Source organism: Athene noctua, chromosome 19, assembly GCF_965140245.1.
Source record: "Athene noctua chromosome 19, bAthNoc1.hap1.1, whole genome shotgun sequence".
In the NCBI taxonomy this organism is placed as follows: Eukaryota; Metazoa; Chordata; class Aves; order Strigiformes; family Strigidae; genus Athene; species Athene noctua.
In genome coordinates this window covers 9,463,982-9,476,097 of record NC_134055.1, presented here as the reverse complement: position 1 = coordinate 9,476,097, position 12,116 = coordinate 9,463,982, and the positions used below count along the sequence as shown (strand labels likewise).

General features: G+C 44.3%; 1 protein-coding gene across 1 annotated transcript in view; it reads left to right on the top strand.

Moving 5' to 3' along the window:
• Positions 1-12,116, top strand: part of MYBBP1A (MYB binding protein 1a) — a 64,519-nt gene that overhangs the window by 36,220 nt on the left and 16,183 nt on the right. Inside the window, exon 24 of the mRNA XM_074922636.1 lies at positions 9,262-9,375. Coding sequence (XP_074778737.1) covers positions 9,262-9,375 — 114 coding nt within the window. The remainder of the gene's footprint in view (positions 1-9,261; positions 9,376-12,116) is intronic.

Genomic DNA, 12,116 nt, shown 5'->3' with positions numbered 1-12,116 from the left:
AAATGCTTTACATGTTGTAATTAACTAGCCTTGCAAAATTTTTTCATCCATTTGTTGCAGGAACTTTAATTTAAGCTGTAAAATATCATTTGTTTTGATCAGTTTTTGGCAAGAAGAATTCTGTTCCTGGGCTCATAAATCTCCTATTTGGTGGGGGTTTTTTGGCAGGGCCAGACTGAGGGAGGGCTGGGAGGAAACTCCTGTCTGGCCTAGAGCATGGTGCTTCGCACACAGGGCAGGTGTGGGAGCAGAGGCGGGGTGGTTGATGGGTGGGGGTTTCTGGTCAGCATTTACTTCTGCTGCATTATTGTGCCTTGTCTGTTCCTGGAGGCAGGAGGGCAAACTTGCAGGCTTGAGAATTGGCATCCGGTAGGACAAATTCTGTGCTGGCCAGATTGGATCCTGCTCAGCTAATATTGGACCTTGTCGAGGCTGACTGAGGGAACATCTTGAAAGAGCCAATTGATTAGTCTGAAGACACTGGATTGCAGCAGGCAATATTGAATTCAACTCCTGAGCTAGAAGATTGCGAGAAGAGCTTTTCATGGTCTTTCCCAGGCCAGTGTGACCTCTCCCTGACTCTGCTTGCAGGCACCAGGAGTCTGTCTAGTGACGGGTAACGCAGCTTTTCTGCAGAGACCTGGCGACACAGCCTAGGCACCGTGCTGCGTCAGCGCCGTCACGCAGGCTGGTTCTGCCCATGTCCCCATGTGCTGCGGGCCCTGCAGATGGGAGCTCTGCACAGGAGACTTTCTCACATGGCTTCAAGCTCTGCTTGAGCCTGGCAGTGTCTCTGGGCCAGGCAGGACAGAGGAGGCAGCCAGGAACAGGGTTCAGGAAAGACACTCCCTTAATCAGAGAGGACAGCAGGGTAGATTTGAGGGTAAAGGTAGATGTCAAATTTATTATGCTGCCTTTGAGCACTGGCAGCATATTTTTTAAACCAAGAAATAGTTATCAGGTGTCTTGGTGTGGGCAGTATAACCGAATGCCAACCGTGTTGTCCTGACAGTCCAACTTATCCCGGAAAGTGCTAGTGCTTTCTACTCTGGAACCTTTTAGACAGCTGCTAAATGAGAATCTTGGCTCCATGGCTTGTGTGTGCCTTGTTTCAGCAGTGGTAAGGAAGTTAAAAATTAATTTTTGCTCTCAAAACCAGTTTTCTTAAGCTACAGCCAGGGCTTGGCCTTACCCTCACCCTCCCCTTCTCCTTGAATTTGAAACATATATGGAATGGGTGTATGTGCGCACCATGTGTGAAATACTGCAGTTACAGCTTGTGGGTTAAGGAAAATTGATTTGGCAAATGTTTGTTAATCACCTCTGGCTTTCACTTTTTACAGCTAAAGCCTTGAAATAAGTTTTGTATGTTTTAAGTAAATGATTGGCATTTGATGCTTGTTCAGTGACGATACTTGTTAAAGCTCTTGAAGGATAACTTTTTTATTTTTGCCCTTAACATTGGAAAGAATCCTATTTTCCCTCTTCTCGCCTCCCCCAGAGAATCTGCAGCTTGGTCCTGTTGAGGTTAGCAGGCTGTGTGAAATTCCAGAGTTTTAAGTTAGTCACAAATTTAAGTCTTCTGTTAAATATTGTCATGACAGTTCTCAGCCAAGAAGCCTGTCTTGCCTGCAGCGTGCTCAGTCTTTTATAATTCTGATAAGAATGTGTCAAGGCAGGTTAGGAAACCTGCTGTCCTGGTTCAGGTAGGATAGGGTTGTTTCCCCAGCAGGTGGGAGGGAAGCTCTAGCCGGGTTATTCAATACCATGGTGACTCGGGTCCCTTGCCAAAGCGCAGGAGGAGCTGGGGGACGGTGTGTGTTCGTGGTGGGTGCCCTCACCTGCTGTACTCCGTGCGGTATATCTCTTACTCTGCTCATTGTTATGACTGCCGTTGTTGGTGTTGGGTTTATTATTTGTTACGCTGTTTTATTAAGTTTTTCCTTATCTCAGCCCTGGGGTTTGTGTCTCACTCGCTGCCCCTCTGGTCCGAGGGTGGGGGAGGGACAGCGGCGGTGTGGTCTTGGGTCCCGGCAGGGCGTAAACCCCCACACCTGCGTGTCAATATGCAGGTTGCTTCTGAACAGCCTGCTGTGGGTTTGCTGTACAGAGCAGGGAGCACCGTTGTTGTGGGCCTTATTCCCCTTTCCCTCTCATCGTTTGCCCTTTTGAATAAGCTTCTAGGCTGTTCCTAACTTGGACTCTGCCTGCCAAACCATTATCATCAGTCTTACAGTTTACAGGCTCAGAAATGCTCAAAGGCATGAAACAAATGTGGTAGAGAAATGAAAAGCAAGCCCTGCAACTCATGCCTCTGCTCTGTTGGAATCTCTCTCCATCCCACACCCAGTGTAAATGTAGAGTAGTTTAACTGTGGGAGTAGAAACTGGGATAAATCAGCATTTGCTTTATGGCTTTATATGCTGTTTGTTTTCTTTTGACAAAAGCTTTGACAGTGTGGCAGGTCCAATGAAAGCAGAGCTTCTTGGCTGCTGAAGTGCAGCAGCTCCTGATTGCCTTTGTTCTCAGGGCCTCGAGGAGATTGGGGCCTTTGGCCAATGGGAGCTGCTATTGACTACAGGTCAGATTCCCCCTGGGTGTAAATGGGGTCCCCCGGGGGAGCCATTTTGGGCTCGTGCCCCGGGGGAGCCATTTTGGGCTCGTGCCCCGGGGGAGCCATTTTGGGCTCGTGCCCCGGGGGAGCCATTTTGGGCTCGTGCCCCGGGGGAGCCATTTTGGGCTCGTGCCCCGGGGGAGCCATTTTGGGCTCGTGCCCCGGGGGAGCCGTTTTGTGTTCCTGCCCCGGGGGAGCCATTTTGGGCTCGTGCCCCGGGGGAGCCATTTTGTGTTCCTGCCTCGGGGGAGCCGTTTTGGGCTCGTGCCCCGGAGCAGCATGCAGCAGTCGAGGACTCTCCCCTTGGGTCAGGACGCTGCCCAAGGAAACTCCTCGAGGAGCCTTTGGTCGGGACGCTTCCCTGAGCAGGTCCTCGAGGTCGAGAGCCCTCAGTTACTAGGTGAGTGATAAAGCGTTTCAGGTTGCTGTTAAATCCTATAGAGTTCGACAGTAATTAGAAGAGACTTATGCTGAGGTGCTCTGGATATTCTGCCCTGTAGTAATAAATGACAAGTTACTCTCCTATAACCAGTAGTCCTGTAAGGTGGAGCTTGCTGTGGGTTTGGGTTTCTGGTTGTTTTTTTGTTGTTGCTGTTGTGGGAGGGGTTTTTTGTTGTGTGATTTGGGTTTTTTAATTTTTTTTTTAAAGTAACAAATTGCAGATGCTGAGGAATTTATTTCATAGTTTGACTATTTCTTAAAATTCAAAGAAAGCTTGTTTAGAACTTCCCATATTCTTGGCATATGTTCTTTTACCCCAGCTTTCCTGGTAGCATTTGTCACACACGAAACTGTGTGATTCATGTGAGCGCAGTCTAAAGGCTCGATAGGTGAGAATTTCTGGAAGTGCAATTATTTTTTGCCATATCCCTCTGGTTATAGAATAGTCTTAATGCAGAGGATTACATACTGAGAGCTGCTGTGTAATACATGCTGGCAGGTCAGGTTATGCTGTAGGTCTGCTGCTGTAGTCTGTATGCCAGAAGGGAAACATCAGTGTTCTGAAATACCAGTAGCCTGTGTGGTGTGATACCACCTGTATATTTTTGTCTCTTGGACTTTCAAGAGCAATGAAATGATGATACTACTAAAGCTCCTTATGCTTCTGCAGTTCTAAAAATATATCTGAGTTGCACAAACTTGTAATTTTCCAGGTAGTGTTTTTATATATGTATTATATGAAGGGAAAAAGAAGTTCTTTCCATGCTGATGACATGCTTGATGTTGATAAAACTGTGTTCATGATGCAAAAATGATAGGCATAAGGTAGGGAAAATCCATCTTGATGTCTTTGGTAAGCATTTAATCTCCCCCTGCCTCGGTTAGAATGTGCAGGGAGGTCTGATGTAGCTCAGATTCTTTCCTGGGCCAGACCTAATGAGGCATTTCTGTCCTGCCATGTGCTTCAGGCGAGCCAGTTAAACTTACCACCTCCTGTAAGGTGGAAATGCCGTAAGGGAATTTGGAAGGGTTAATCATCTGTAGCCTGCAAGCAGCTTTTGAGATCATCTGACAAAATGGCTGTGTGAAAACTCAGACTTGGTGTTTGGTGTGCTGCAGTGGTGGGCACACCTTCAGTTTCTTGCTCCTCTGATGGTGGCAGTGGGTGACTGCTGACTTCAGTCTTTTCTTACGGGGATGTGTCTGTGTGGTGTCTTCTTTCACTTGCTTGCAAAGCCACCTCCAGCCTGCCTCCTGTGAGACACTTGGGACTGAGAAAAGTATTTCTTTTTTCATCAGAAACAAGTGTTTTCCTATTAACAGTGTGTTTCTCTTTGAGAAACAACCCCAAATTTAAGACATGCCTTCATCTCTTCAACCTTGCAAACAGAATCTCTACTTCATTGCAAAGGCTTGTTTGTTTTTGGCTTTTCTCTTTCACAACTGCAGTGACTGAAAGAGCTTGATGCATTCCCTTCCATCCAGCTCACCCAGATGGTGAGTCACCTGGATCATGATTGGGGAGAGCTGCTCTTCTGCCCCAAATGGCTACTACGGCTGTGCTAGGTATTTTCTTTCATTAAGAAAACAGTGACTGAATTGGTAGGGGTTGATCCATTGCTTGCCATTTTAAAGAGTCAGGCTGCATGCCTTGTCCTTCGCTGCAAAGGGTAAAGGTAGGTTGTATAACCCAGCAACCCTGCCAGCTTGCACTTCTTTTTAGCATCAAAACAAGGTAGGTGAGCACATCTAGCAGCACATTTTGGTTACTGCAGTGAGCACCTTTACTATTTCATAAAGAAATCTTCACCGTTTATACTGAATGGCATCTTGTGTAGTTGTAGTTAAGAAAGAAATAAAGTGGCAGAAAATCACAGGGTCAGCACTGCAGTTAGTTACTGCTTATTCTCATTGCCCACGTGGATTGATAATGAGCGTTTCTGCCTCATTTAGTCATATGGTTGATAGATATATGTAGGAATGTATGTATGTGTCTACTGTCCTTGCTTGAACAGACTTCACTTTTATTTATTTATGTACTATTTTATGGTCTTTCTTTTTAAAAACTGACATTAAGGAGAAAAGGTTTTGATTAGGCAACTGGGTGGCTCCTAGGGCGCAGGATGGGCTGCAGCATTCTCTTCCACACTTAATAAAAAGCTGTAATGTGGCTGTCAACTGCTTATGACTATTCTTGCACATTCTCATTGCAGGCATTGTGCATGTGTGGGGATGACATCCTCCCTGCCCAAGTGGGCAGGAGTTTGGTAGCTGGGACTCTTGGGTCTTCTGCTGTTTTTGTCCATTTGTGAAGTGTTGATAATACTTGGCTCTCTTACAGGGCTGTCATGAGCACAGCAGGCTTGATTTGGTACTGAGAAAATGCAAAGAATCTTCTATGATACTCTTGGGAACAGTATTGTTTTGGCAGTCTCCAAAATTACCAAATGCTTGTAAGACGTTATAAAAAAAAAAATTAGTGATGCTTGGGAGAGCAGGAGGAAGAGGGACAGAACTGGGTTGTTGGGTTTCAGATCTGTGCTGAATTTTGTGGGAGTACTTTCCAAACTTTGTATTGCTCCTGGTCTGTGATGTGATGGTAAAACATGCAGCTGGTCTCTGTATCATGTATAAACGATACATCATGAACATTTTAAGGGTAGATGGTGGACTGTGAGAAATTATGGGGGTTGATAGTGTTCTGATGCAAAAAAAATTGAACTAGCTGGCTTGTCACCTCCTAAGGGTGATCTCTGTGTGGCCTTCCGCTGCAAAAGTCTTGGTGAGGAGGTTGGAATTGTTTGTGTGTCAACTGCACACAAAGTCAGTGCCTCCTCTGGTGAACAGATCCCAGCTGCTTCTGAGGAAGCTGTAAGAAAGTAGACAGGAATCAGACTTGGCGATGTGTGCTTTGGGAAAGTTTCTTTACAACTGTTTGTTTTTTCTACTGCTCGGCAAGGGGAGAGCTTGTGTCTTCAAAGTGTAAACTTGTAAAGTGCTGCTTTAATTTTTTTTTTTTAAACGTGTGATTGCTTGAATGCAATTCCTCTTTGAGTATTTAAAACCCTTTTAGCAAATCCTTCCAGGGACTGTTCTATGGGGAGCTGTTTCATGCCTTTCCAGCCAGTGGTTTGAGCTTCTGAGCCCTGAGAGATGAATTTGTGGCTGAAGAGCCGTTGCTGAGGACTGTTACTTTCCCAGGTGGTGTGGCAGCTTTGTGGTCCTGGTTGCTGGATTGCTCTCTGTGACACATTTACTTATGAAGCAGTATTATTTCTGATGACATCCGTGACCCTTTTTCGCGTGTTGATAGATGTGAGAGAGGTGTGATGGTTGCACCTCTTTCTAAAGAAGCAGCTTAGTGCCCCTCCTGTTCTGGTTTGAACTTGGTGAGATGGGATGGAGTCAGTAGGAGGAGGGGGAAGTGCTGTTTCTTATCGGGTTTACCCTTGGACTGGGGTTGAAGAACTGGGTTTTAGTTTGGATTCTGCTCCTGATTTTTCTGGCTGACTTGGGAAGAGTAACTGACATTAGCCATGGTTTAACATTTCCTATTTAACTGTGCAGTTTGTTCTGGAAAAATAGGCTATATGAGAGCTATGTGTTAATAACTAGCTCTAGGAATAGAAGAGTCACTGACTCTGTGGTGAATATGAAAACCTTAAACTGAACATAGCATGGTACTGGGCACTGAGGACCTTGTAATTAGTGTCACGTTTGCTCTCTGAGATGTTCTTAAGCCCAATTTTATTTCAACCAGCAAGTAAATAGTTTATTCTTTCAAATGAGAAAAATTGTTCATGCTTAGTAGTAGATTATCACTGGGTTAAAAAACAGTCAGGAAGCACAGGATTGTGTTGAGTACAGCAATAGCAATGATTTAATTAGTGAAACTGAAACCACATTTTCTCTTTGATTGGATCCAATATACAGACTGGAGGTGTGAAAGCTGTGAGTGTGACAAAAATTATTAAAGAGTGATAGCACCAGCCAGGATTCTCAGATGACTGGGTGTTTTGACTTCCTCATGTATGACATACAGAAGTGATTATTCAGTGGTTTTTTTTTTCCTTTCTTTTAAAATAATTTTCAAGCTAAGTGCTTACTGAGGACTAGGTCCTATTTGGGGCCTGTTCTGTCAGTCCAGCATTTGAGTCTCAGGTCCCCTGAGCTCCTTGTTCCTTTGGATGGCTTTGATTTCTTCTCAGTTCTTTTTCTCATTGGCTTGCAGTGCTTCCACCCACTGCTGACTGGTACGATTCCTGAGCAGTCCCTTGTCCCTGTGCCTCTGGTTCTCTGTTCACCTCTTGAGTAAATCTGTAGTCCTGAGGATACTGTCAGGACAGCTTAACAAGAGCTTTCTCTGTGCTTTTGCACCCAAGTGCAGTATGGATGCTTTTGTAATTGTCAAGGAAGAGATGGTGCCTTGAGGTTTATGACCCTGCCTGAGCCTTTCAGAACGAATTATGGCCTTTCATCTACTCTGAGGGTCACGTTCTCTTTGTAATTGCACTGAAATGACTTTCCACTACATTTGGTACATGCGTGCAGACATGCTGTAATTTGTTCTGAAGGCACAGCCTCCCCATAATTACAAGGAAATGTGTAAGCTTGCGTGCCTCAAATACGGCATTAGGGTGCTCTCATTAAATCAGCCTAAATCTTTTGACATAGTCTTGTTGGTTCCCTGCTGCATTTTCTCCCTTGAGTAAAGAACAGAATTTCTGTTTGTGATGGAAAGCTTGCTGTTTGGATAATTCTCTTGTTGACCATACTGGTGCAAACTGGAGGTAAGCTTCCACAGATGTGTGACGTTTGCTCTGTTGTAACACAAATGTGAGTGCTGGAAATATGTAGTGGGGGACCAGCGGTCACTGCCCTGTCCCTTCCAGAAGCCAGGAATATGTTGTATAGGAAACACTGACCTCCTTGAGCTTGTGAAGCCTTCTGTTTGACAGCCTACGGCTTTGGATGGTTATTGCGCTCGGGAGATCCAGGGATTTTTTTCTGTTCCCTCACTTTGATTTCTTCAATAAACAATTCCTTAAAAATGCTCTAGGAGAAGTGTGGGTACTATAAGGCCAGTTTTTAGCCTCCTGCTGCTTGTTTTCCAGGCTGCTTCCTTTGGACCTGGGGGGTATCTGGAGGCCAGGTTGGATATTGCCAGGCTGAATTTTTTTCTTGAGGCCTCTCAGACTTTTGATCTCAACGGTGGCTTTGATAACAAGTTTTACAAACTCAGTTGTTTTCCATAGTGTGGCTTCAGTTGCAATGTGTGGTTAAAAAACGGCAGCCCTTGCTTGTTTTGGGTGAGATTAACTCTTGATGTAATTACCTTTTTTTTTTTTAATTTATACCTGCATTCAGTTTTGGTCTGTGTGATGGCAGGTAGAGGCAACAGGTTTTTTTTCTTCGTATGTGAGTAGAATTTCCTCACTAACTCAATGTTGCTACAAAAAATTATCCTTTAAATCCTGTAAGCTATTTACACTAATCCTCATTAGTGTATTCTGTGTATTTCTATCATTTGCTTTTGTATATTGCTTTGTTTTCTTGTACCTAAGGAAGCCTTAAAATAGGAATTCTGGAATAGAAAAGGACTTGTAAGAAGATTGCAGATTACTGTTGTTTTTCTAGTGGCTACTCTTTTCATTGTCGTGTTAATTTAGAGGCTTAATGAGCCAAGTTTGACTGCAGGGCGAGCCTGAGTGCTGTTCGGAACAGCAGTTTCCATCTAGGGTTCCTTTGAAATGAAGCATTTACTAACTCGCCAGCTTTTATTTTTGTTTTTTTGTGCCTACTGCAAATATCAGGGCACGGTAAAGGGTACAGTCACTCAAGAGGGCTGCCTGAAGACTTTTGGAGACTGAAAGCGATGCACTCAGAGCAGCTGCTAAAGCATATTTTGGATATTAATGTCTAAATCCAGAAGTGGCATGATCCTTCCCCTCCCCTTTGATCTTCTCTTTTAAGTGTGTGCATTCAACCAGATCCCACCACCCTGTCTCCTGAGGAGTGACTCTGTTAGGATCTGGTGGGTGTTCTCTAACAGAGCAACGTACCTGTTGGTGAGGATGTGCAGCATTTGCAACACGGCATTCCCTGGATGCAGTGCTTAGCTGTTTGCTTCAGCAGAGTATTTGCATTACTAACACCTTCCCTAGAGACTGTGGAGTTTCACGTCTCCTCTCCCCTTTCTATTTCAGGCGCAGGCCTGTCTGCTTCTTCAGAAGGTTCTGCTGCTTCGTGAACTGAAGCTCTTGATGACAGAGGAGGAGTGGGAGGAATTGATCAGAGAATGCATCAGCCAAGTGGCAGAGGTAACAAGCTTCAACATGTTCAGCGTATAGATAGCACCTCATGGGTGCTGCTTTTACTAGTGTGGTGCTTGTTTTCGGAGTTGGAATTTGCAGCTGTGCTCAGTTTAACTGATTTTACAGGTGGTGTGCCTGCTTGCACCAGTAGTGTCGACCAGGATTACAGCATTCTCGTACACCACTGTTTAGATGTATTTTCACCGAGTGCAAGAAATGTGCCTGGTAAAACTCAGCAGTGCCTGTGTATGGATCCAAGAGGCACAGTTTGAGTGTTAGGGAATACGCTCATACAGATCAATTTAAGGTGGTTAAAAAAAAAAAAAAGTTTTGAGTGGAAAGATGTTGTGAACATTTACTTAATTTCAGAAAATGTTATGAAAGTTCTGTATTTGAATGAACTTCAAGGCCAGAGAGACAGAGCTGAGGTGCAGTAGCCTTTTGGCTCCTGGTGCGTTGCAGGCCTTCTGGACCAGACTCCCTTGCCAATATTGTTTACCAGGGAAACCTTAAAAGACATTGGGAAACAATTTGTACAGAAAAAACAGTGACAGAAATGGCAGGGCTCCTGGTTCACTGACAAGTGCAGGTTGTACCTGAAGCCAGTTTTTTGGATGCAGCTGTTACGTAGGAGGTGATCTAGGGGACAGGAGACTGAAGAAGCAAATACCATTCCATTATATTTTTGTGGATTGATGTGGGGAGAATGAAGCAGCCAAATCAATGTTATGATGCAGTGACTAAACTTGATGACATGGGAGATTCCAGTCTTGGTGTTCCTATGTAACTGTACTATTGACCCCTTTCTAAGTGTAGCTTTCATTCTTTACTACTTTAAGTGCTGGTTAGGTGGTAATTTAGACCATTCTATAATTTGCCATATTGGAACAGAATGATCAGTTCTGTTTTCTTTTGTCAAGGAGGGACAAGATCTTAAGTAAGTTTAAATCCAGTAATTCAGAGGTGGTGTTTATAATTCTTGAGGAAGCAGGTAATCCTGGGTTTCATTAAATAGCTTTTATTTAATGGTTACATCAGGAATCCAATGGGTGGAGTTAGGTGTGATTTTTATTTTCCAGCTGTATAAAGCATGCTACTTCTCCCAACCTGGTCATCTTCATGTTTCTCTAGCAGCTGAATACCTGCAGGACTTGGTGATTCACTGAGAAACCACAAACATTTACAATGCCTTTATGTTGTTCTTGTCAGGGAAAGTTTAGCATCTTGCAGCCCCTCCAGTATTTTAATGAGTTTTGCTACCAAAGCCGCTTCAGTGTCTCTTGTGTTTGTGGTCATCTGTGTTTAAAGAAAAATGCCTGTGAAATACTGACAGTTTGTTTAGGCTGTCCAAGGTATACCCTGTGGGCAGAGGGCCTTCCATACTATTAACTGCCAGTGGCATATAGGTGCTCGTTGTCTTTTTGGCCTGAAAAAGCCCCAGCATAACATTTTTTACAGAGTGCTCTGTTGGTGGACATATGTGTGTTGTGTTTTGCCGTTTTGCCTCCCTTCCTCCTGCTCCCTCTTTGCACTAATATAGTGCTGGTATGGTTTCTTGGAGCTGGGGCAGCTGCGTGTCTTTAAATGTTGCTGTAATTATGAGGAATCCAGGATTTTTTATTCCATATAACAGTTTTGATTCATAGCCAAAGGCTGACACTTGTGCTGCAAAACTTTTCTAAAGCTGCAAAAGGTATTCTGTGTCTTTGGTGGCACAGAAACGCTCACTTATCTGAGGAATAGCTGTAAAAACATGCAGGGGCTCTGTGGTATAATAGAACAATACATCATGACTGATCTCTTTTGGAAATGGGAAAAAATCCCTTGTAGCAGAAGTCAGACTGGAAACTGAACAGAATTAGAATGTGTAGAAAGTATGTATTTGTCCAAGAGTAATCTACCATTAAAATAACTTACTGAAGAGTTTATTAGCTGTGAATCTCTAGGTGGAGATTGCACTTGACTGAAAGAGAAGCTGCAGGTTGGGTGGAAGTTACGGACTTGATGTTGAAATTGAGATGTGTTTGCTTGGACTGTTCGGCAAGAGCTTGGGCTAAACAGCAGCCTTCACTGTCCCTGATGTCCATGTGCACCTCTGCTTAGCTGAAGGGTAGGGAGGGCATTTGCAGAACTGCGAGTTTCTCCTGCAGCTCAGTCTTGTCCCTTTTCATCTGATACTTGTTTTGGTAGACCATTCCAGATCAGCCAGGATTTCAGAGGTGAGTGTGTAAGTAGGTTGATGTCGGTATGTGAGTGCTTACCCATGAGAACTGGACTGAGAGCTGTAATTCATGGTGCTGTGGAAAATGCAGTTTTATTGTCTGACCTCTAGTTGAAAGGTCTGCATTTGTTGTCATTGGCCGTTCGTGCCACCATCTTTCACAAATAGCTGTTTTCCAGGGAAAAATGATAATGCAGAATTTCATATCTTTCTTTGACTCAGGGAGAAGTCTGAAATAACCTGGGAGGGCCAACTCTTTATCTGGCTGTACTGACATGCACTTGTAATTGAAGCAGTGGCGTTGTGCATGAGGAAGCTGTCACCCGAAGGCTTTGCTACGCTCTCTGTGTCCTTGCCAGGTTCGCAGCTAGGGTGCTGGTAGCTCTTCAAGTACAGGATTGCTGTTGCAGGTGTAAGGCTGTGAGAGAGAATAGGATGCTATCTTGTGGGTCTGCCTTCTTAACCTGTCTTGCCTACAGTGATTGCATTGTATACCTGGAGATCACTTGGCAAGGAGCAGGGAGCT